Source organism: Betta splendens, chromosome 21 (genome assembly GCF_900634795.4).
Source record: "Betta splendens chromosome 21, fBetSpl5.4, whole genome shotgun sequence".
Classification (NCBI taxonomy): Eukaryota; Metazoa; Chordata; class Actinopteri; order Anabantiformes; family Osphronemidae; genus Betta; species Betta splendens.
In genome coordinates, this window is record NC_040899.1 from 9407138 (window position 1) to 9433773 (window position 26636).

The 26636-nt window shown below is 40.8% G+C and overlaps 2 protein-coding genes across 3 annotated transcripts; one reads left to right on the forward strand and one right to left on the reverse strand.

The window, feature by feature from the left end:
- Positions 1-296: 296 nt before the first annotated feature.
- On the reverse strand, positions 297-5197 carry tank (TRAF family member-associated NFKB activator). Of its 2 annotated transcripts, none has more exons than XM_029137786.3 (8): positions 5024-5197; positions 4153-4294; positions 3896-4004; positions 3653-3723; positions 2941-2987; positions 2710-2828; positions 1883-2283; positions 297-1274 (listed from the first exon to the last, which is right to left on the reverse strand). In XM_029137786.3, the coding sequence occupies exons 2-8, from the start codon at positions 4249-4251 to the stop codon at positions 1113-1115; spliced, it is 1008 nt and encodes a 335-aa protein (XP_028993619.1). In that variant the 5' UTR covers positions 4252-4294; positions 5024-5197; the 3' UTR covers positions 297-1112. The 2 variants fall into 2 exon arrangements, with proteins under 2 accessions (XP_028993619.1, XP_028993620.1); XM_029137787.3 differs by lacking the exon at positions 5024-5197 and adding an exon at positions 4869-5012.
- Positions 5198-11912: 6715 nt separating this feature from the next.
- Positions 11913-25267, forward strand: LOC114847455 (RNA-binding motif, single-stranded-interacting protein 1). Its single transcript, XM_029137223.3, has 14 exons — positions 11913-12285; positions 14746-14909; positions 15805-15863; positions 16732-16823; positions 20053-20210; positions 20875-20954; positions 21420-21535; positions 21619-21668; positions 21763-21850; positions 22091-22141; positions 22709-22819; positions 22920-23000; positions 23128-23206; positions 24779-25267. Exons 1-13 carry the CDS (start codon positions 12235-12237, stop codon positions 23197-23199), a joined length of 1173 nt encoding a protein of 390 aa, XP_028993056.1. The 5' UTR covers positions 11913-12234; the 3' UTR covers positions 23200-23206; positions 24779-25267.
- The last annotated feature ends 1369 nt before the right edge of the window (positions 25268-26636 follow it).

Here is a 26636-nt window from a genome sequence, read left to right on the forward strand (position 1 = left end):
TCCGCGTGTTAGCTCAAACCATAGGCGTACGTAGGGCGAGGGTTGAACTCCTGCACACAGGAGAACATGCAGTGACAGACACATCATCTGTTCTGCTTCCAGTGGCCACATTTCACTTTTCAGTCTCCAGAATATTTGGCGAATGTGTGATGTCTGTTTGTAATTATTTAAAACACACATACATTCTATATAAGAGTTCTGCATTTCATAAATAACCAATATGCCTGCATATGCTATGTTGTATAATACTGCAGGGGACCAAAGCTCTACAGTGGAACATTTAATTAAACCATTGGTTTGTGTCTTGGGTTATTTATTGCCATTTGTGTAGATAATTTTAATGAAGAAATAACAGACATCCTCCACAAAAATAAATTTGAGACATGAGAGAAATTGTTTGTTACACTCGGCACAAACGACATACAGCTGCTTCAAATGATCCTGACGTAAGCATACAACACTGAAGAACAATGGGAGTTCATGTGCAAATAGTACTAATCAATATGTCCGCCGTCCTCGAAAGGCCTGATTGGTTAACGTTTAATTGATCTGACGCATATTGTTGGTACAGTATATCTAACACATAAGAGATGGTTGTTCCATGCCATAGAAAAACCAACATAACAGGTGGGGCAAGAAAAGTTCATATTCACTTGCCTCAGAATTAATGTCTCACTAAAACGAAATGTTTGCGTGTTATTAATGCAACAAATGTTCTCATATAAAAATATATATAAATATATCATAGAAAGTTCATATGTACACATCCTGATATTTGACTCTGTGTCCAGAAAGTAAGGCATCTAATGTTTATATGTTCACCATTAATTCAAATTAAAAAAAGAGTAAATGTTGGCTTTATTTGCTCATATATACCATATTATGCATCATCAATACTCACTATAAGAAAATCTCAGCGCGATTTTAGAGAAATATCAATATCATGGGCAGGATATGTACCATTCAGTTCATCAATATTAAATAAATGGATTCAAGTCTTGTTTCAAATCCAGTACAGCGCACGTACTTCATCTCAGGCCGGACTAGACCATGAATACAGTAAAGTCTTGGTAGTAGTGGTGGCCTTGGCCCTCAAGTCTGTGCTTCCACTGTCAATTGTCCTCGCTTTTGAAATGCGAGTACAGGTGGATGTTCATTCGGTCCTGAGGAACCACCGCGTGGCAGAAAGCACATTTATCGGGGCTGCTGTTCTGACGCGTCGCCAGCTCCGTCCCCACGCCGGCCGCCTCGCACAGCTCGGGGCTCCAGAGAGTCTGCGGGACGAACCCAAGAAAACGACGTATGATTGACGCTCTGAACAATCCTAGCGCTCGCGCTGTCAAAGCATCCTGCACCACGTGGCCGTCGGGCTGCAGTATCTGCTGCTAGAACGTGTCCTCTGTCAAACCAACAGATGCACAAATACTCTAAAAGCAAAAGGTTATTCTCATTATCTTACTATTTATGCGTTCACGCAAGCGATCAAAACAGCCATGTCTGTTATAAAACCCAAAGAAAGAATGATATTATGGAAACTGGAGCAACTTTTAAATCGTGCTGCGTGTCATTCACAATTTCCATTAGGCGTTTAGACACATCAGCAAATAAAATCCCACTTAACCATCATACTTGTTTTATCTGATTCTGACACTGTACTGCGCTTCCATCTGGCTCACACTTTCCAGCAAAGATGCCAAATATAACCAGAGCATCCATGCTTAAGTAAAAAAAGAATCAGCACACATTACACAGTAATAAATTTCAAGTTAAGCCAAGGGGATTTTTTTGGACTTCACACGGTTTCACTCCTCCATTAGCAAAGACCAATCATAAACTGATAATTTGCTACTAGTTTTCGGAGACCTTCTCCTGTGATTCTCACCTGCTGGGGTCCCCGCACGCTCTCCTTGGAGAGTGAAGATGATGTGGAGTGGGAGGGGGATGGAGGGTAGACAAAAGGCATGGGCAGTTCCACGGGCTCTTCCTCCGACAACGTGGACGGGATGCTACTGTGAGGTGGTTTCATGGGCATGGTAAGACCTAGGTTCCTCTCCGGAGCACTGTTAAGGAAGTCATATTCACCGTCCGCAGAGGGTGGGAATTTGACACTGAGTTCGGTAAGAGAGTCTACTAATTCCCTGTCCTCGGGGCTGGCTCCGCGGGACGCCAGAGACGCTGGTGGGTGCGGGACGTCCACTGCTGACCTTAGCCCTGGGGTGGAAAATGGTGTCTCTGCCTCCGCTGTACGGTCCGTGCACTGGATGGGCATGGAGAAGCGCTGATCTGTCAGACGGTAGAAAAATAGGAGGTTTTACGCACTAATTCTGTATCCAGTGGAAGCTTTTTGGACATTTGACCTTTGCAATGTTGTGAGACGATGCACACATTAAATTAATAAATAATGTTTTATACATAAATTCAATTATAAATGTATAATTATGCTATTAATTAGACTGCCTGTGTCCATAGCCAGCATCATGTACCTGTACAGAGGTGTCCAGTTACGGGTCAAAGGAACACTGAGGTGTTCATGTAAAGTCCTACTTAAAGTGTTATTTAATTCTTGTGAAAAACAAACAAAAGCTAATAAACGCTTACACTAGTATGACATATGCAGAGATTTTCAGTAATTGAAATAAGTGAACAGTTAGATTTACTTTCAGGTGTTAAAATACAGCAGGTAACATTTGGTAGTTATTGTTTTATTACCATTTGATGGATCGTTTCCTCCATGGAATCTTTTTAGGTGATCTTTCTGCCTTCTGGTCAGAGACCGAATCTGCCGGAATTTCCCTTCAATTGCTTCGAATGCGTCTAGCATGTCCTGACTGACAAACAAATAAATAAATAAAGAACCGAGGAAACCCCATCGTTCTTCAAATTAAATGTTTTAGATTTTATTTAAAAAAAAGAAGACTTTGAGCGAGGAGAGACACGTACTAGTCAACGCTGCTGTTAGGAGCAACAGCAAGAGAGCCCACATTCTCCTGTAAAAAGACACACACCACATTTATAGGTATTAACAACAATTATCTGAGGACATATGTTTTATGCATCTGCAGCTTTATTAACATGCAACTAATTAAACTACTAGTAGTGAAAAACAGTGCAATAGGGAACAGCAATGCTGAAGCTGCTTCAGTGTGCAGCCACACTATCCTCTAGCACCATCTGGTGAAGTAAGCTTGGATATACCTTGGCACAAAACAAAGGACACATACTACTGCAATGCAACATTTAGCCCCCTCACTGGTTTGGATCTGCTAATAATAAATGCACCGGAGCATGATAATCATACAACTTCCAATTTCCTCCTAATCAGCAACACTGGAAGAAATAATGTATCTGCAGGATATCTGCACATGTTGGGGTAAAATTAGTTCTATTTTAAAATATGCTCAGATCTTAAAGTTACAATGCTTATAATGTGTGAGTCTAACTCACATGAAACTCACAGCTACAGTACAGTACACTGATTGGCCACTAGCCTAATAACATCCTCTCAGTAACAAAGCAGCAACATCGAGCAGAAGAACAATCAGGGTGTGTTTGTGTGTGTGAGAGGAAGCTGTGCATATCTTCGACGTGTAATTTTAGAGTCATCGTATTGCACTTGACCTTTCAGCATTCAGTGTTAGCACAGTGCGCATACCTGGTATTGCTTTAACCTATAGGAGCTGACCCCGTCACGGAGATGGATGTAAGGCTCACACTTCATCTCCCCTAAAATCCCAAACAGTGGAAAAATAACAGTTTGAAACAGCCGTGAAAACACAGCGAAACACTTTCCGCACGCTTTGTGACAATCTATGAAGATTTGTTGTCATGCAATGAAGCGCAAAAACGAATTGTTTAGTCATCGCATTAAAATAATAAGCCATCTGGCTCGTCTCACCTGATGGTTGCCTTGTTGCTGACAGCTTAGCTTGAAGTTCTGAAATCAGCTGCTGCTGCTCGTCTATCCGCTTTTCAAGTGTTTGTGTGTATCTCTCATAATATTCAGTCTATAAAAATGAGGTCTGTGTTATAAACATATTCATTTAGGCCTTTACAGCAATATTACATTGTACACATATACATAAGCAATTAAACTAATTTCTTGCAATTGCACAGTTTCAGAAAACTTAGTATTTCACGTCCCTATGCTTTTACCATTTTCTGCAGCTCTTGCTTAGCATTGTCCTTTTCAATGGAGACCTGGCGATAAGCTTCAAAAGCTTTGTTGAGCTGGTCTCCGATGTTCCTTTCCATGCCGTGTGCTCCACAATCATCACTGACACAGCAGACATGAGCCCTGCAAGCAATATCACAATGTTTCAGAACATACCAACAATTATTGCCAAGCAACAAGTATTAATTTAATGAAGGTTCAGAGCTCGTGGAGCTTTTGATTGTTTAAAAAACTCACATCTCTTGTGCTTTAAAAATAACAATATTGTTAAAAAATCCGTATAAATTAAACAATACATTTGTTTAAGTTGTTAATGCAAAGATAAAACTGTAGAAAACACACACTTCCTAATATTTGTATTTTCTGTTTAAGCAACTGAGCAAATGATAATAACTGAATGTACGCAATACTGTACATTTGTAATGTACACAACTTCTATAAGACATGCTGAGCCACAGTCCTTGTTATTGAACGGTTTATGTTACTTCGGAGCACTTTTGGGACAACTGCAGCATCACTCACTACATTGTAAAAGCTGCTAAACAAACGAGAGCACCGTCAATCAGGCTGTTGCTCGCTTTTCAAAATAAGTGTCGTGACAGCACGTTAGCTGTCAGTGACGCTGCGGAGCAGCGGCTCCCGGGTGAAGCCCACAGGTGAGCTGCAAAGCGCCGCCGCCGCCAGCGCCGGAGCCTACCGGGACCCCGCAGCGCCGTCCACGAGCCGATCCCCGCAGTTCCGTGTTCCTCAAAGCGCCAGGAACGGGTCGAGCCATGGCTCGTGCAGCCGGTCGGCGGACAACGGCTCCGCGTTTCACTTTCGCCCGCTCCCGGTCACTCGGTGTCCGCTTACCTTCATCCGAGTAACTGCCAAAGTCGAAATGATTGTTTTGACACCACCGCAGCGTCGCCGCCTAATCTTCAGACGCAAAGGTACGAAGCGCTGGAGAGGATATGGCAACGTATGTTTTACATAGCCTAGTTGAGTTGGGAACTTCCCTCGGGGAATCCCCGTGCTCTGTGGACTTCCGCCTTTAGTCGGCGGCGGCCAATCAGCGCGCGGCTCGCTGGGGCGCTGGGTGGTTAGCTGGTTGAGGGTTCTTCCAGCCTACGCGTCTGCAAACCGACTGCTGTGCATGTGAAAACTGTCCCCAAACTATACCTCCAGTGTGCTCATTTTGCTCGCCAGCCTTACTGAACGTTCAAGTGCTGTTTTTTGTGTGATTTTGTTTTTTTTGCAAATAAACAGCATAGGATTTCAATATGCAGAGGTCAAAACTAGCTCCCAGCAGGCCTGCAGCATCTGCATTACCTGATATTGTTCTGTAGTTTTTTTTTTAATCCTGATGAATATAGACGTTATTAGAAACCAATGCAATCCAGCACCACTCCACCACCCACTATGACCTCAATAACACAACAGTTTCAAACAGTTTTGAAAATTAAATTCCGGCAGAGCTCTTGTATTGCATTGCATTACGCTGTGCATGTTCAGCCCTATCTGATACTGTGGCCATGTAATTTTAATAAGTGTAATCGTTTCCATTAAAGGCCTGGATTACCACCTGGGAACATTGAGAAGGGCCCTGAACCTCCAAAGGCTTCGCAGGCCCTCGTTTTATTGGCTGTAAACAAAAGTGCACTCTTTACTATTGCTTACATATATTCTATAATTTATTTTCAACAAATCTCTCAAAAACATAAGCAGCAATGATGAAATATAGTTCACAGCTCCTGTTATAAAACCTTTAACAAAATATTTATGTCCAGTTCTCATTTGAAAGTATTTTGGTCTGAGACGCACAAGAGAGGACATCCTTCAAAGTACTGGGCCAAGACGTGGAATGTGTTGACAATTTGCCTGACAGTTCATCAACAAACAGGTAAAAAGTACCCAATATTCACAGGCGTGTTTGCTAAGTGTTAGTGCCCCCTGGTGATACGTATGGTTAAAGGTACATGTGGCCACAACCTGCACCGCATGGTATCATATTCTTATGTTGTGGCGAAGGCTCAGTAATGTATGATGTTGAGGCCTCGTTGTGCTGCAAACCAGTTCAGAGTCAAACTTGTGCAGGGCCTCATGAGGCTGAATCATAAAGGTAGATGTAGTTTAGGGCCACAGTTATGATTTAGGTCATGTAACTTATTTGGCACATAGTTTTCCACATTCACATTATTTTTCAAAACAACATCATAAAGAATAAAATGTCACTGCTCCTTGAAAGCCTCTCAATAAACACTGTAAGTTGTTCTCTCTAATGCCATAAACTTTTATCAGCACTTGTGTATTTGCAAGCAATAATTATTTTCTCTGCTTGGTTCTGATTGATTATGTTCCTGTTTCAGAGCAACTACTGCTTTTACATTTCCCCAAACCTGCTATTACTTATTATTTCGAGGCACAAAACAATGGTTGATATTTTTAATCTGACCGCTGACTTTCACTAAATACATCCATGTCCCAGAATGCATTGTGTGTCACAGTGAGAACCACAACACCTGGTAACAACTCAACAGGAATAACCACTAGATGGCAGCTACGAGTGACCGACACTAAAATTGTTATTAAGCAAATTATTACACATATTTAGAGCCTAAAGGCAGACTGTGATGATAGCTGTGAAATAATAATAACATTATAATAATAGTTTCAGTGTCGCTGGTATTAGAGTTAAGTAAATGCTGTGAATACAGCTGAATACAGGAGACGTTGGTGTGAATCGGGTTCATTGAAAGGTAGAGTGAGTATTTGTTTGATGCACTATTGCACATCATGATGACATCACTATGCTGCATTACCTGACTACTGTCAAAGACTTTCCTTAGAGGTTACTACAGGTCATTCCACCACTAATATTGCTGTAACTTCCTACTTTCTGGCAAATGTCAGTGAAGATCTAATGTTATTTGGTGTCACATATGTTACATAACAACAACTAGAGTCACCAGTTCATCACATGAAGATAAACGTACTTAACAGACATTCTCCACATCAAGTCATGTGTCAGCATATCATATACTACAGTATAATGATCAATACATATATGCTTTAATACCCCTCATCTTTAAATAAAGACCCACTTTTTCAAATTTTCCTCCGGCAATATTTAAAATCTGTTGATCTACAGTATTCTACTCTACTTCAGCCTGGTCAGGATGCCAATGTTTACGTTAAATGAGCCAACAAGGTTTCTTGGTTTCACTCCAGACATGATTTAACAGCAGGATAATTACATGAGCATTTTTGTGTTCTTCATCAGTGTGATATGAATGACTGGACTTCACACCATTGTGTCCACAGCCACGCAGCTGGACTCCAGCGGTCTGGCTCCTCTAAGGCTTGTTTTCTAGAGCCACGCCGCAGAGATAGTCATCGCTGACCCTCGCTGACATTCCAAGCACAACCTCTGTTAGATACCGACAAGCAGCCCCGTGTAAAAACTCGATTCATTTAAGGAACAGAGCAGGGGCCTGTCGTAGGGATTTTACAGAGATTTTACAAAGATTTTGTCTTTGACCTCTAAAATTATGGCAACGTGACATAACTGCGGTTTTGGAAAAATGTCTTGCAGACTGTGGTATATTGCTTTGCAGCCATTCCAGATTCTTATCATTTGGAAAGTCATTTGAATGACCACAATCGTTGAAATAACTCAAACAGTCATTTCTTTTTATGTGCCTTTATCAGTCCAACTTTACTGAGGAGGAAATTAAACCAGCCAGGTGGCTGTTTATATTTGCATCTTATACACCTTAAAATCTAATTGGAGGAAAAACAGGTATATTTGTGCAATGCCCTGCTCTCTGGCAAGCATAAGTGAGAAGAAACCACACATAAGATGATAAAAGTACAAACATGAAGGGACAGATTAATGAATACAGTCTTCTCTTTCATGTGGCAATGTGCTCTGTTTGAGCTCGCTTTCTCTCCTTCCTTCTTCCAAAGAGAGCACTGAATTCTCCCAAGACTCATAAATCCAAATCGCCTCTACAAAAATCTGCCATGCATTACTTGCGACAACACTCGCGCAGGCTGAACACCAAGCTTAGCATGATTTTTCTCACATCACACGCTAAAGCATTTTAGTTAACATGCACATTTCTCGCACGGTGCGAGAACACTACATTAGCACTTTAATTATCAGCTCAAACTCAGGTCTGATACACAAATCAGCACAAATGCTCTCCATGGATATGTGATTTCGCCATTACCCTGAAGTAGTGATAGGATCCGATGTGGGCGATTTGTTGATTGTCCTTTATACGACATTGGTGCATGTGATTCACAGAGCAGTACGTCCACAATCTATCCAATTAGCAGGATGAGTAGATTATTTTTCCCAAGGTTTATTCCCCTGACAAAAAACCCTCATTTGTGTTGTGTCACTGCTGAGCAGGAGACAAGGCTGGCTCTTCAAAGAGGCCCTGTCCAGAGCCGGGCCATAAATCTGGATGGAATGAAGGGCTCGTCCGTGTTTTCTCCATGTCCAGTAAAATAAATAATCTGCTGTAGGTCTGCAGAAACATGAGATCAGACAGAGCTGCAGACACTGGCATACCAGGGGGAGGAGGGGAGAGGCGGAATGCAGGGGTGGGGGGATGGGGGGAACACACACATATCAGATTTCAGGAGCCCAGAGGGAGGTGGAGGAGAATGGTAAGTAATCTGGTGGTCAGGACACAGGCGAACTACAAATAAATGGAGTTTTCATCTTCGTGCCTTTCAAAATAGTATCTTAATATATTACAATATACTCAAAATACGTATTGATGTGGATTATGAACACGTTACGAGGAAGTGCAATTTATTTAGAGCTGTGCATGACATCACAGCAGATCAGCGAGCCACTATCAGATGCGGACGGTGCAGACAATATTGTGTTGGTTGAGACTGGCTCTGGCCTCAGGGGCTTCCTGCTTTTTGAAGAAGATGTGAAGGGAGTAAGTGTATGAGGAAACTGTGAGACGATTCTGTGGTTCTGAGAAATATACACAAGTGGTCATTGTGGCCTAAATTTTATGGAACCCCTTATCATAATGATATTCATTGGATTCATTCGCTGTCCGAATCTGGTAAAGAGATCATAGTTGTTCGAAGGATTAATTTGTGCTACAGCTCCACCGTATGTGGGCGCCTCCAATATGGTCTAGCTCTTCACAGTACATAACAGTCCTATAGGGCAAATAACAAGTCAGGTATGTCACTTTGTAACAAAAGGTTTAGATGGAACAAAAAGGGTATATCTAGTTAAGAGGAAAGTCCCTGACTGACAACTAGACACCCTCTAGCATTAGCTATTATCCAAGCTCATTAACATTTTATCAGCCGGAGCCACCGGACTCCACATGGACCTCAACGACCTGTGACAGAAAACAGGAACATCACTTTTCATGTTGTCTTACTGGTGGTAGTAGTGAAAATAAAGAGCTTCTGTTTGTATTTTATATAATTCTCACTGGTTTGCTACGTAGCGATAATAACTGACTGTATTTTGTTGACATTGGCAAATCTAGTCGTTTTAAATTTTTAAATAAGTAAAAGAATATCTGTAGAAGCATTGGGTATCTGTAATAGCCAATATTCCAAGTGGTCTTTTGTTTTATTGGGCTCCTAATTTTAAACATATACTAGTGTGAACAAAAACAATAATTAAAAATATAATACATTTATATCATATCTAAAATATTATGCGGTTGTAACATGCTGAGGAATTCTTTCAGATCCGTCATGTGACAGACCATCAATCTGTTCAAACATACTCTTTCATTATATAGTGTAGTGGTTGTCCTAGGGGTTCAAAAAGATAAATCCCATAACCAGCGCCTCTATTTCAGAGTTGGGGCTTTTGTTCTTTGTGACACACACATATATATTGTAGACCTTCATAACTCACTTTTGTGAAAAGTCTGCAATCAAGAGTCAGAAGAAATGAGTCCAAGGCTGCCAGAGAGGGGATTCACTACCCAACCCGACTCCATCATCCAGGCAGGAAGGTACAGATCTGTTGCTAAAAGTTTCCTGGAACTGCTAAAACACTGTGCACCACTGATTGCCGTGGTGTCATTTCTCAGGAATCTAACACAAAGAGGAAGTGAGGGGAAACATCTGCCTCTCCGTCTGTCAGATTGACAGATTGAGCTGTGACACTGTAATTGCTGCTGTAATTTGTGAGCCCTAAACAAAGAACATCACTTCTTCACAAAGTCTAACCTGGAGTCGTCTACTGGTACAGAAAGTGTCAGAAAAAAGTAGGACAATGGCCTAAAACAACTTCACTCTCTTATTTCCCTTGGAAATACCCGTGTGTGTGTGTGTGTGTGTGTGTGTGTGTGTGTGTGTGTGTGTGTGTGTGTGTGTGTGTGTGTGTTCTTTGTATCTGTACATGTGTGTGCCTGTTTCAGAAAGTATAATAAATAAATGTAAAATAAAGGGACATCTCCTTTCGAGGAACACGGGTCTCTGGCCTATTCCTCTGGCAACTGTTGCACTAAAACAACAGGCCTGAAGTGATTTCATGCTGCATAGACTGCATGTTTAACATTTGAAAAACTATTTGTTTGAGGTCAACTATGTGAGTTTATTCACACTATGGAGGACTTTGACATATTCTGTGTTACCTTAAAATAGAAAACAGGCCCTGCACAAACACAGGATCAGAGATAACCTTTCCTTTCACTGTTTCATAAAGGTGGTGGCTCCTTTGCCTTTATGTCGGCCCTGCCCCCTCTTTAGCAGAGTGCTGAATCAGATTTCTCTCCCTGTCCTTTAATGCTGACTTCTCCAGGTGTTCTGTGACCTTTGTATTAATTTAGTTTATATATAGAGAAGCATAGAACAGACTTGTGGTAGATGCACATTGTGCTGATGGCGTCAGTAAAACTATTATTAATAGTGGGCTCATATTTTGAATTGATATTTAAGATTAAGTGACTCAACATGTGTATTGCAACATGTTATGTTTTGATGAAAAAAAACATACACTGGTAACCTGTTCTATAATCTGCTCAGGTGCAAACCAACACAGAGCGAATACAAATTAGGGGGTTTTGCAGTAGCAGTCTGTACTGATGATGAGATTATGAGGACTGGCCAATTCACAGTTATTCTGATATGTAATAAACCAGCATAGAGGTCTTTAATGAGAGAGAGAAATAACTTCAGTTTGGCAAAGTTGTTGAGGTGAAGTAAAAATGACACCGGAATTTCTGGCATTGGATTAGTCAGTGGTTCTACATGGTTAATTATCCTCCCTGGCATCTGCAAACCATACTCATTCATCTCTGTAGTGGCATAAAAATAACATGACAGGGAGAAACCTTCCGATGTAAATAATTAAAGGTGCATTCTTAGGTTAATACACTGCAATTAATACGGATATAGAAACAAAAACAACGTAAAACGTGTCACAATAAAACATTCAAGTGTAGTAGCCACACAGTGGAATGTGTGATATGCATCTTTTAATAGGCACAAAACGAGAGGGGTGCACAAAAACTTAATATTACCAATTTACAAAACACGAACATTTTTGAAAGTCATCCATACCAGATTATATGTTAGATGTTTAATTTAACGCTTTATTGATATTCACTCAACCATAGCTGAGTTGATGCGTCACGTATTTTGGGGGCCTTGTGTAAAGCCGCCCCTACTCCAACCGCCTGAATGGTTTCTCCCACCGTAGAGGAGCCTGTCCTGCGCAGCGGTGACTGCGAATCAATGAAGTCAAACAAACTGGGCGACTCCCCCCAATCCACACTCCAACTTCAAAGGTGGCGGTAACGCGCCAAAGAGTTGTTTGCCAACCGCCGGAATAAAAAAAGAGAAGAAGAAGACGAACGGGGCTGGGCGAGCGAAGTTGGGGCGATTTACGGAGGTTTCTGCCGTCGGACAGTCGACGGCGATAAGAACACAAATGCAGCGAACATGTGTATGAACGTATGTGGTTGTAATGCGGCGGAGTAAAGCGGCTTTACGTGTCAAGGCATCTTCTACTTGTACGCGGAGTTTGGTGTGTTTCGTACCGTAACTGAGAAACAGCGTCCATTCTGAGCGCGAGGATGATTTTTGCTAATACTGGAAACTCACAAAGGACGCCGCATCGCAAACAGGTAAATACGCTAATACCGAGTAAAGAGCAGCCTTAAGGCGGTCATTTACACCAAACGGACACAGCGAAAGTCACATAGTCGGTGTTTGACGGCGGCTCACTGTCCAAACGAACCCAACTGGAGCCGCATTCACAGGCGTAGCTCCAACTTGGCGTTACTTTGGTGAACTTGATAGCTGTGTCATGTACATGACATGTTGCGTTCAGGGGCAGACTGGGGCTCAGTGCTTGGCCACAGGCCGATGCCGTGATCTTATGCCTGTGACGAGGCTAAGGTTTTCCAGAAACCACCCTCAACAAACGAAGACTTCTCGCCTAACCTCACACAAGCTCCTATCATTAGATTTGCATAATGTTTAGACACGTTTACTACAACAAGCCGTGAATTAAAGTAATGTATACATCATTTGTCTGGCTGCCCAATCGCCCACTGATGCGTTCACTTTGTCCCAGTTACATATAGATTTTTCTAAATCCTTCCCAAGTATATTTGAATAAGCACATTCACTGGTGCGCTCTCGCTGTTATCCTGTGGCTGGAGCTCTACTGGGCGAGGCCTGTTATTGGAAGCCCTGCGTGTTTCCAGCTCGGATATGACCGGCTCAGCTGGTCTGGGTCTGGCAGATAAGGTGCCGTCCGCTCCCCGTCCTGGTCTGTCCCTGCCCTGTCCTAGTCAGACGCATGAATGAAAATGTTTGTGCCGGAAAAGGAAGTAGTAACCAGAATCTGGGGCATGTTTTAGCTTTAACAGTAACTGTGTAAAAGCTAATTTTCTATACAATTGAAACTGATTCTCTTAAGATTATGTCTTTATTTCTAGACGATCCATATTTTTGTTGGTGTATCTTGGTCTACAGGTGAAGTTTAAGTTGTCAAAGCTGTAACGAAATGCACCTTCATAGTTTAAATTCCTGAAATTCATGCTTGAAACTTCAGTGAATGCAAGAGATGATTGACCCTTTGAGACATAGACAAAAGTAATTTGTGATGGCTTGCATTTTTTTTATACCTGGGCTAAAAATGTAAGTTGGCTGCATTGACTCAAGACTGGTTTAGTTGGAAGGCATAGTCATTATTTATTCAACATTGAGACCATGTGTGGCAGGTTATTTTAAACTTTGATTAATTAGTTATTCTATCAGCTTTTATTTAGAAACAAAAGCTGTGGAGGGGTGAGATAATTACATATATTAAACATTCCCGTGTAATTTCACATTGAATTTGTGGAAACATTTTGGTTGTGCTTTAAGCCAATATAATATTACTGACCTTGCTAAAGAGAGCATGTAATGTGTGGTTTGGGTGGATCATCAATATGTTGGAAAACTGTAGGTCAAACTGGTTTTGTGTTGAAGGCAGTAGAGAAGGTCAACCAGCCATCCCAGAGAGTACTAAGGTTGAAGCCCAGGCTTGGTTTGCTCAGTCCTGTCACCACTTCATGCTTGGGATTCCATCAGCTTCCTCTTGGTTTGTGATTCCTCAGAAAAAAGGGGGGAGGGATGGATAATCAGTGTCAGATACTGAAGAGAAAGACAAACCCTGAAGGGAGCTCTTTCTGAATAAGGCATCTGTGTCTTGTAGATTCAGAAAGTTTTGCAATCATCGAGGCTTCTCCTCAGCTTTCATAACCACTACGAATAACCATCTTCAAACTTCCATTTGTGTCACTGTAAATATTTATGAACTAATGAATGAATGAAATTTCTTGGTTCTCTAGCTTTTAGACTAAAATAGAATAGAATACCTTTATTGTCCCGCGATGAGGAAATTATGTTGCAACAGCAGGAAGACAAATGGTACAAAAGAAATAGATACATAATTATTATAAGAAAGGCAAAAAAAGATCGCCTGTACTTGAAGTCACTCATTAAAAGAAGCATTAAAGTGAAGTCTTCTTTTGATGCTCGAGGCAGCGTGACATTAATGTCACACTAATTTCAGCATTACTAGTCCCTGTGGACTATGAATGAGCTGACTGCCAAGGTATGGAGGGAGAGTGCCCTGCATTTATGGATCGCAATCTTCATACTCAACAGAAACCCACATGATGGAGTAGGGTCAAGACAGTTTACCTGCTGTGTCCTAATATTTAACTATAAAGAAACTGTTCAGTCACTGTCATCCTTATCATCAGGTTTATCTCTAGTCACAGCAGGCAGCGAGACCTACTGTAACAACGTTGTAAAGCACATAGCACCCTCTCTACAAACACTGTTACTGTCACCAGGAGCAAAACTTGAATGAATGCAGGATGTGTGTTTAAAGCACAGCTTGACAAAATAGGTAGTTAAAACCTCGCTCCTATCACGTTGTTGGGTGGTGTGAAGTTGTTTCTGCTGTCTTGATTTGACCTCCAAATAAGTTAGGCTAATGTATTTTGCACAATTTTAAATATATACATAGGTGATCAAATATTTTCCCTAAATGGAACTTTAACCCTTTTTTCCCCTGCCTATTCTAGTCGTCTGCAGCCCTGTCACAGCCCATGGCTCCACCAAGCCCAGGTGCAAATAACAACAGCAGCAGTAGCACTGCAAGTTGGGACCAGCTCAGCAAAACAAACCTTTACATCCGAGGCCTGTCCCCTTCAACCACAGACCATGACCTGGTCAAACTCTGTCAGCCGTGAGTACAGCACTTCCTCTCCTCATTATCGGCTATTAATCAGCCTTGTTTTTACTTTTTGGTCTGAACAGTTTTAAAGTCTAATTTTTCATTACACATTCTCGAAGGATGTTGAGCTGCTTGACAGCATGTAGGGCACAGCGGCTAAGCTTTTTCATGTCATGTGTGCAGAGGAAGGAGACGCACTGTCAATGCTGGGATTATCCACAGTTCTTATTGTGCACTGAATTCTTTGTCCTTGCCCAGCAAGGAGACCACCCCGCTGCTTGGATCGTTGTCATTTTTTTTTTCCGACTACCTATTTGAATGCTGAACTCCATTAACCACTGAAATATATTGCTGCGAGTTTATAGATTTACCTATTCACCTCAGTACTTCACTACCACATCAAAGTTTCTTTTAAGAAATGACACTAGTAATATGGTACTCTCAGGCGTTACCATTACCACATTCCTGTGGTCTATATGCATACTAGGACTTCTCTGTTGAAACCATAGCAACAGCACAACAACAGTGTACCATTGGAAAAAGTAGAAGGTGTAAGAATCACCTAAATATTTAATTATAACCGTTATTAAATGTCAGTAATTTACATATTGGTGACTTCCCATATATAGAAGTTCGGAAACTGCTAGATGCTGCTCTGTGGGGCTTTACCAAAAAGATACCAGAGAAGAGACCTAAGTGACGCTGTACCCTACACAAAGGGACTGTTTAGCTTTGCTCTCACACAGTGGGGATTTTCAGCACCACATGGAAACCCACTTCCTGTTTCTCATATTTTTACAGTGATGTCATAGGTTGTTGCACAACCCTCTTTCTCTGTGCTTTTACGACTGGCTGTGTCTGGTACGTAGCCCGGCTAACAATACCTCGTCTCTCTGCTCCTCCCTAGGTATGGCAAAATAGTTTCAACAAAGGCCATCCTGGACAAGACTACAAACAGATGTAAAGGTGTGTGATGACGCCACCCTTTTTACCATTTACTTCCAAATAGTTATTAATAAAGGCATTTCAGAAACTGCCCTGAAGGATATTCAAAACAAAACTTAGGATGGTAGACATCCAGTGTGTGAATTCAGCCTAAACCTCAAGCCATGTCAGGAAAGAAGACTCATGTTATTTTAAGCCTCAGCCCTCGTCCGTTTGTGTGTCACTGCTGTGGGCTGTTCCAGGGAAGCAGGCCGACTCCTCCTCTTTGAGTGACTGTGCTAGCTTTGTTCCTTGGCTGTCTTACTTTAAAAAAAGACTGTTGACTGGAAGAAAATGCTTTCCTCTGGTTTTCAGTTGAAGTGCTTGCTGTAAAAGCCTTTTAACAGATTTTTACAGTAAAGATATGATCTTAAGATTCTCTGAAATCCTTATCAGCTAATTTCACACTCCATCTGGAATTAATTGTTCTCATTACAATTTTGGCGCCACTGTGACCCACCTATACCTAAACGGGATTTGACATATTCACAATAAATTAGTTTGAATAAGATAAATATAGCAGCTGCAGTAGAAGTCAGGGATTATGGGTTGACCATATGTACACATGAGGTGAAAGAGCTGACCATGAACATCACACTGGCATCTGCAGCCTCAGCTCTTTTCCTTCTCTGCTTACGCAAACATTCACAAAAAATTGCACAAACCTGTAAAAGATGGACCAAAAATGCATACTGTACAACATGTCAGAGACAAACTACAACATTCTGTTAAACTAACAAATGAACACGCAGGCTGTCACCATTACTTACACTGAGGTGGATAAATCCACGCTGGAGATATCTGTACTGGCTTTGGAATATGGATCTCACTGTGCTGCTTGTCTCCCCAGGTTATGGCTTTGTGGACTTTGACAGCCCCACTGCAGCTCAGAAAGCGGTTGCCGCCCTAAAGACCACAGGCATCCAAGCTCAAATGGCAAAAGTAAGGCTTCATTCGTGTTAAAATCACATTCATGCCCACACTTCTCCATCTAGACAGTCAAGTAGATTTAATGTAGTCCTCATAGCATTGTTGATGTATGCTCGCTAACAATTCAACAAATCATGTGGTGAAAACACTTTAATTGTGCATGCATTTAACAAAGAGAATGTGATGCATTGCACCAGGTTTGGTTGTTGCATTTATAGTGCTATTTTTTTTTTCCTTTTCACTGGTCTATATGAGTAATGGGTGGAGTTATGTTATCACAGGTTCATTATGTCTCGCAGTCATGGAAATTATATTGTTCAAAGGCTGCTTTAATATTCTTTGAACTGTGGACTTATTGTACTTTTTCCATCTTTCACTTTTTGCTTGGAACAATGCTTATCTTATTTTCTTCTTCCCTTTTTCTCCTAATTTCTTTTTATATTTTCCTTTAAGTCAATTTGATGTCTGTTGAATTGATAATAGAATTAATGGAGTTAGAACTAATGGGTTAACCTTATACACAGATATGGCCCTCCACATCTACGTGGAAAGGACGACTGGTTTTAGAAAATTGGACCAGTTCTATTTAGATTGAGTTCATAACATGTGTGCTACAGCAAGATGGGCTACACCACACAAGTTTGTGGTTTTAAAGGCTGGATGTGGCTAGACTTTGTGCAATACAGGACTATATCTCCCATAGTAAAACACGCACGAATGTTTGGTTACTCAACGTAAACCCTGGTTCTTTGATAACAGTGAGGAGTTTCACTAACACCCCCATTCTTGCATAAGGATGGGATAAAACCAAGTCAGAATGATTTAGGAGGGACGGTCGACTGTGTCATTATGGGGAGGGCGTAGCCTCGAGCACCTGTCTATCACTAACAGACGTAGTGTCATTGTAGCTTCCATGGTTGGTCTTGTTGAGGCAATTCCCATAGTGAAGCACCTCACTCTTCTCAAAGAAGCCGGGTTTGCCTTAAGTAACCCAACGTTATCACTAAACTACAGCACAAATGTGTACTGTGTTAAGCTGTCGGTCCTCCTCCAAGAGGAACAGGGGTGAGTGCAAATCCAATAATTTCACAACTGGGCACCTGTATGACGGATCCATCTCCTTCGACACAAATGCAGAATTGGGCCAAAGATACACCTTGACCAGCTCTGGGCAAATCGCTGAAATGCTTTGCTGTAGTTGGTGCCAAGAGCAGTGCAGTTTTTGCAGAGAGAAACTTAAATTTTACCATCTCAATAAGATAAAAATAAATGGTGGGCCGGTGTTCCTGCTGGTTTTTGCCCACCCCGGGCTAAGAGAACTGTCAAATCCTACATAGGAACCAGTAGCCTCGAGACTGGGCACTTGCTACATGCCGCCTTCATAAACTGACACGTCAAAGGATGCTGATTAGCGTCCGAGAGGGAGAGAAACATCATACAATAAGTGTTGTCCCAAGAGTCAAAAAGATCTATTGTGACTATTGTATATAGAGGGCGGTGCATGTTGCACCTGGATGATGCAGAATGTGAACAAATGAAGTCCCTGAATGCTTAACATGCCGGTTGGGCTGCTAAACTGTCTAGGGCCCTGGTCATATCCTGCTTTTCCCTTATTTACAAGAAATGGCTCATTATTATTACACAGTCGCCACAAATATTGCAGGAGACCTACTGAAGCTTGCATGGATCCGATATTCACCCAGAAAACAGTGAAGTTTGGCGGAAAAATCATGGTCTGGGGTTATATCCATTATTGGAGTGTGTGAGAGATCTGCAGGGTAGAAGACAACATCAGTAGTCTAAAATGCCAATAAATCTTAGCTACCTATATATTCCCAACCATAAAAGAGGCCAAATTGGCAACACAACTTTTGTCTTGCCAGAATTTGACTTTTTTTGTCTTGATTAAATGATGAATCTTTTTTCAGTGAAACTGATTTATTTCAGTGCATTAAACATCATTTTGGAGTGTTTTAGCTTTACATATGAGCTATTTCTAACACCAATTCATTAATTAAATGTCAGGTTAATAGCAGGTGTTTCTACAAAATAAATGAGCGACAAGACTTTTGTCAGGGACTAGAGACTAATCCACCCGCGCTGTGTGGAGGAGAGATATTGCAATTCTTTCCTACCTGCTTCTATCAGACTATCCAATCAGAACTGTTACTGCATTTATGCTCTTCATGGATGTGTGCCCTGTTATGGATTTGTGTTTGTATGGTACTGGTCGCCGCATAGCTCGCCTTAGCTAGACACTTTGTTTGGTGGGTTTAAATCTTAGCTGAACATGGGGTTCTGGGCTAGCTTGCCTTGACACTTTAGCTAGACAGCAAATACCTTCCTGTCTGACAAGCTAATGCTGGACAAAGTTTGAAATAGGCTGGTAGTAAAACGTAGCCTGAGTTACACTAGCATGATCGCAGCATTAACATATGATGTTTTAGTGGTTGTTTTTGTTGCCCCAGAGCCAGAAGGAACCCGGGAGTCTCTGTTGTTTACATGTTCCCGATTACTTGATGAATAATTGAATACCTAAATTATCAAAATAATCGTTTGTGGCAGCCCTAGTATTGAGTAATGAGGTAATGCTTTTATCTTTGGTTGTTGTTGCCCTGCCATGTGTTGTACGCACAAGATACACATAAGCGGTGCTTTGGTCATTACAATTCTGAAAAAACACAATTCTCATAAATTATGGCCATATTGTTAAGTTCTCATGTCTGAGCCATCAAACATCTAGCATGTGTACATGTTCAGTATCTCTCCTACTCTTATCTCTTCATGAGTACTGGTAAATATATCTAAAAGTATTACCTTTGCCTTGTCACAATATGAACGTGTACAACTAAAAAAAAAAGGGGGTGTCTAGATTTTGCAGAACTGGTCATTGCTTTTTATTTTTGGAAACCATGGTTTTCCTTTCAATAATTCATCCGGCTTTGTAAAGCAAAACTAAAGAGTACCGTGACCCATAGTTGTGTTTCTTGAATTTTGCTGATGCTACTAACATGCAACAAGAAATCTGCTGATGTAAGCGTCCCCCCACTGTGGGCTGCATGCAAATCTGTGTGTGTCACAGCATATAGTGATGTGTCCCTTTGTTACAACACACACAGGGACAGACAGAAAGAAGCAAGTACATGGTAACTCTGGTACACATGGTTGTGCTATAGGTCTTTTGCATGGTTATTTATGTTTAATTGACCCACCCCCACTGGTTTTTGTTTTTGGTATACAGCAACAAGAACAAGATCCGACAAACTTGTACATCTCCAACTTGCCTTTGTCTATGGATGAGCAGGAGCTGGAGAACATGTTGAAACACTTCGGGCAGGTGATATCCACACGGATCTTGAGAGACCCAAGTGGAGCCAGCAGAGGAGTGGGCTTTGCCAGGTCAAATACCTTTTGTAATTTATTATCAATGACCCATCACAAAAATACTGTTACTGCGCACGCGCGCGCACACACACACACACACACACACACACACACACACACGCACTAAATGATGAACTTTGTTCAAATATTTCCATGTGCAAAAATGTTTGCCATGTACAAGAAAAGGCTGAGGTTCAACCAGTTAAGTGCAAGTTCTTTAGTGAAACTTGGGTAAAGAAAGAGCTGAGAACCCACAAATATAAATTACGGGAAGCCTGTTTTTAAATACTACACAAATGCATACTACAAAAGCACATGACGTCTGTAACAAGGCAGAAAGAATAGTTCATGTGTGGAGAAATGGAAACTCCTTGAAAATAGTTTCATAATGAATGGGTGTTTTAATTACAGTGGTATTGCTCTGTGCTACAGTTGTACATACACAGCATTACATTTGACGCAAATAAGTCTTGACACAATGAATCATATGGTTGATTGGGTGTGTGAGTGTGTGCTCCTGGCTCTATATGAACCAGATGGGGAACACTGTACCAGGGGCTTAAAGATTAAAATCTTGTATTTTGAACCACCCTTTCCACCCACCCAGAAAGGAAGGAACCTGTGTGTGCGGCAGTTCTCACTGATGTAATTATGTTCCGTTTGCCTTTTCTAATTTCAGGATGGAGTCACCTGAAAAATGTGATGCAGTAATTGCTCACTTTAACGGAAAGTTTCTTAAAACACCTGCAGGTGTTCCAGGTATGTTTGCAAGATTAAACCCTGTGGAAAAAAATTTAAATAAATGTGCACAATGGTAAATGTGGCTCAAAGTTCAGCCAATTGATTCATGCTTTTAATGGAAGTCAGTGAGTATGCTAATAAAGAGCTTCATATATACTAAGTCCATAGTGTCAACAGAGTACAAAGGAAGAAAACAAGAGGGGCAGAGCTGCTGTGTGTAGCTGTTCCACTCCCTCTCAAAGTGTTTTAATTGGATTATTAGACTGAAATAGTCTCCACTGGCCTTGCCTCCTTTAGGAAAGGGAGGGGATTACAGCACCACAGCTGCCAAATTAGATGTCTGTGTTCCCAGGCCGGCTTGTAAATGGAACCTCCCAGGCTTAAGGGAGTGAATGACTACATAGCCAGCAATGACTGACAGCACTGTGTGTTTGTTAAAGAAAAGCCTCCGGTCTTATTCCATTATCGTTTCTCTCCCTTTAGCACCATCTGAACCATTGCTGTGCAAGTTTGCAGATGGCGGTCAGAAAAAGAGACAGAGTCAGAATAAATTTGCCCAGAATGGTCGGGGTTGGGCAAGAGATGTTGACTCCAGACGGGTGAGTGCTGTATTTATGCTGGCACTGTGTTGGTTAGGAGTTTGAGTTCATCAATCACTTATTAAACATGTTCTTTTCCACAGGCTGGAATGACACTTACATATGACCCTAGTGCAGCTGCAATGCAAAATGGGTACGTTATTGTAATAATAATAAGACACCTGAGTTATTATAGCCAATACATTTCATTAAATAATATTAAATAAATTTACTTTATCTTTCCACAGATTCTTTCCACCACCATACAGTGTTTCAAACAGGATAATTGCGCAGACATCCATGCCTCCCTACATGTCTCCTGTTTCTACATACCAGGTTTGAGTTGTTCTCTCCCCTTATGTGTGCAATAATACTTACATAAGTTCAATATGTAATTCAGCAGGCAGTAAGCTTAAGTTTACATTCCACGTGTTGTCACCATTCTCAAACATGTCATTTGAGGTTGTGGAAGTGTGGGTTAAATTGGTGACAAAGGGCACTGTGGCGTGGTTCTGTGCAAGCTCTGAAAATAGCAGCTGTATGTGTTTACCAAAGTGAATTTGTGTGATGTTTCAGGTGCAGAACCCCTCGTGGCTGCCTCATCAACCCTACATCATGCAGCACCCAGTAAGAGAAGCACGACTTTGTCTTCCCACCTTTTAAGACTTCATTCATTCATTACGTTCCCCTTTTCGTCTGTTTCTTCGTCAGAACATGTCTTTATATAGTTGTTTTAAACATTCTGTAAACAAACCGGCTCAATATGGAAGATTAGTAGTTACACATAAGGTGGCAGTGATCCTTGAAGATTCAAAGTACGAAAGTGTTTGCATTGCAATGTAAAAAAACGACTGCTCGGCGAGGCGAGATAAAGCTGTGCATTCGATGACAGATGCCGAATATTTTAACAGATGGGTTTGAATTGAGAGAGGGAGAGGCCTTTCTTGATTTGAAAATGTGCCAGCAGAGATGAGAAAACACTGTAAGATGCATCAGACCAGCCAAGATGCCGTTAGACAACTTGTACAATTTGCTCATCAGGATGATGATTATGAGATCACAAATCTGATATTTTTGAGTTTCTCTATGTCTGTCTATTATCATTTAATTTTTTAATCCTTATTTAGTATTACAGAAAGATGCTCTCTTAGACGTGCGGTATGTTTCTCACTGCTGCTTCAATGTTTCTTCCAGGGTACAGTGTTATCGCCCTCTTTGGACCCATCTATGTCACTGCAGCCTACTTCCATGATGTCCCCCCTCACTCAGCAGATGAGTCACCTATCTCTGGGCAGTGCAGGAACGGTGAGAGAAGCGTTGCATTGCATCAAAAATTTGGAAAAACAATGTAATGCGTTCCATTAAAATCATTTTGATTATGAATTCACATTTTGTCTTTCTGCAGTTTATGGCCGCCAACTCAGCTATGCAAGGAACCTACATCCCACAGTATGCACACATGCAGACATCAGCTGTCCCTGTGGAGGTATCTTTTACACAGTATTATATGTGGAGGGAAAAAAATTAAATTTATTCTGTAGTTGACATTACATTTAAAAACATTGATATGAACATTGGCATCAAAGTTTTAGTTCTCTTACCTTGCCTTCCAGGAAAATGGTGCACAACCACAAGTGGACTCCCCTGGAAATCATTCCCCATATTCATACCAACAAGCAAAGTAGTGCTGAGGTAACATTTGGATAAGAGCTAAAACAATCCTGTCTGCAAACTCAACAGATGCAATGGCTCTCATCAATGTTTTGCACAGCTTGTGCAGTTACAGTAAACAACAAATGATTCAAGTTCTATTAAAAATAAAAGTTTTATTTTCATACTAGAAAATCTTTATTTTTTACAAAGGACGATGACAAAAATCACAAGTTGTTAAAATAGTACATTTTTTCTTTCTTTCTTTTTTTTTTCTTTTTTTCAACCGGACATTTTTTATTCTGTGTTTTTGTGCTTGCTGTGTGAGTGTTGCTATGGTGAAGTATCACATGTCTTGTTGTAAAGCGGTTTCTTTTGGTAGCTTATAATGATCTTGTTGTCTTGCCTTACTTGTTTTGATACGTAGTTAAGCAGAACGCCACTTAAACAGCAATAAGCAAAACAAGTAATTGCAGTTTTAATTTTATTTGCAAATTACTTTTTAAATGTTTTTCACCTCAGAACTGCTAAAAAGTGATTTTTTTGAAAATAAGATTTTTGAGGAGGGGGGTTATGAATTTGATGTTTCTGAGGGGATGTACTATTTATTTAGTAAAATGGCTCAATGTCTTTTGGCTGAATGAACTTTTAAACCATGCCTTTTTACTTGCATTTGTAGAGTAGCTAATTTTAACTTTCTGGTTGGGGAAGCAGACGGAACTAACATTCTGCATTGTAAATGTTTTCTGCTTTTTATTATTTTGTTTTCTTTTTTGATGGCTTGTGTTTTTTCATTTTCATTCGGAAAGCTAAGAGGAAAGCATGGACTTATGATTTTGCAGGAAAAACAAATCGATAGTAATATAACTTAACTTAAATATTCAGGGAGTTGGGGGGGAATGAAATGAATATGTGTCTTTTATTGCACCTCACTCATTGACAGGAAACAAACAAACTTGGCACTTTCAATCATAATTTATGTCACCAAAGATTATTTACTAGTACATTAGAATAATAGCATCCCTTGTCTGTAACAAGGACAAAAGTGACTTTGCAAACCAGATTGCAGTTTGAACAGTGTGCCTTTATGTACATGTACACGTAGTCTTTATAGCTATTAGTACAATGCACATGTGCCACAGATGGTCTATAGGTATAGAAAATGCAGCATGGTGTCTAGAACGAACAATTTATGTGACATAGGATACTGCATTGGTCTAATTCTTTTCTATAGCATTTTAGAGTAGCTTTTTAAGGTATCCTTCAATAAACAAGTTAGATCAGTTATCTACCTCAGATTTATCTTTTTCCTCTGTTAGGTCAGGTTAACAGGTCTAGCCTGCCCATCCTGACTCAACGCCACGCTCAGGAGCAGGCCGCCTGTAGGTGTTTTGAATACTTTTTGATTTTACGCCACACCTATTTTCATGATGTACTATTGTTATCTTCATAGACTTGGAAACATGTTTCTTTCATTCATTCAAACAAGGCGCTGCTTTCATGTCATTGGAAAAAGGCCAATTTAAGATGACTATAAGCGACAATGATACCAAACTTTGTGCTAATCACTGGATCTGTGCTCCTTTTAAACAAATGTTGCTTTGTCTTTTCTAGGCAAACACACAGCAGCATTTCCTCTAGTTAGCTAGCCAGAGTGGACAACAAACATGTACAGGTAAAAGGCCGCTATACTTGATTTCTATGTAATGCCTGAGACTGAGAAGTAATACTGTCTAGTGAGGATTCTGCTGCTAATGGTGTTTGAACCAAGTGCCATAATATCTGGGTCAAGAGTCAGAGAGGTGCATCCAAGGAAACATAACCGTCATGTTGAACAGTCCTTAAGTTATATGACAAAGTTCTAATTTATGAAGGTTTTTTTTGTACAGACAGATTGAGCAACAGAGGAGATTTTCATAGAGCTATAAGCTTTTTTTTTTTCTTTTTCTAAACTTGTGCCACACAGTTTTCAGTGGCGACTTGTATGTACAGTTGTTTTGTAGTGTTTGTTAAAGCCAAAGACTTTTTTGGGGGGGTAAACCTTTGCCTAAGATCTATCTTGTTAATTCCTTTGACATTTTTCAATAAAATTTTTAAACTTTTGATCTGTTTAATCAGTATTTTGTCTAACACCTTCCAATTCAAGAGGAGCCATTGCTTTAATATTATGTTGGGGGTTATTTGAAATGAAGTGGGTTACAATTACTAAGGCATTCGTTAATTGACAGGGTCAGAAATGAAAAGAATTGAGGAATAATGTTGCAACATCTGTTTAGCAGCAGCTGACAAAGGTCACTCTGTTGTCTAGGGGAAACTAGATGCCAGACTCCGTTAATTAGACGGTGATCATGAATGTCATCAAATTAAAAAAAAAAGTAACTTCAAGAACCTTTACCATTTCATGTCGGTTCTACTAAAAGAAATGTATTCTCATAGTGTTCATACTGCTTTTATTATTGGGTTATGATTATATACTTAGCTTTAGTGTAGCTGTGCTGCAGCTACCCATGAACTGCTTTTACACCAAAGGGTGAGGACCTAAGAACTCCATCAACACTGTCACATTGTCCTGACGACAACATGCATGGCCTGGACAGGCTGAGTTGTGTGTATCAGGAGGTATGGCGCAGGACGGGTGGATGGGAGGGTGTCTGTGAGCAGGCCTTGCCACGGCAGATGGATCCCTACGGTATCATGCAGAGCGTTGTGACACCCTACGGGAAGCCACCAGCTCCAGACGAGGAGCAAAACTCATGCTCCAGCTGTCTGTTTTTGTGCCACCTGCGCCTACAAGCAACTCAGTTGCCCCCCCCATCACCACACACACACACACACACACACACACACCTCCTTGACAACAAACCATGTTGCCCCTGTGGCCCCTAGAATAAGGAAGAATCCATGAGGTGCGTGAAAAGAAAACTTAGTAATATTTCTAATATTTAGACAGTGCTGATTATTGAATCAGTCTGCACATATCGATATGATGGGTCACTACATCATGTGATCCAGTGTATAATCTCTTCCAGCTGTGCTTATCTTTGTGAGTGGAATGTTCTAAACGAAGGTAGTTGAATTATAGTTAGTTTAGTTAATTTTGAAAAAAGAAAAAGTTCATTCGCGTCCGATTTCACTGAATGTCGCAGAAACATGGGCTTTGTGTACGCTGAGCAGGCAGCACCATCTAGAGGTACAGATTCTATCCCCGTTCGCCTCTGGACTGTAGATTATGATCATTATAATATATAAACAGCAATGCGTGGGTGGTATTTATATGAATTATGTATTTTGTTTAGCAGTTTGAGGAAAATAACAGACTGGCTGTCATTCTTATTCGAGTCCAGGTAACAGTGTAAATGTATAAAATGAAATAAGCCCAGTAAACTCTGTTTTGCAGGCTGTGGCGTTTATTAGCTGATCACGCGCACACCGTTGACGAGCAACTCAATGCGCGCGCGTGTGGGAGGGCGCT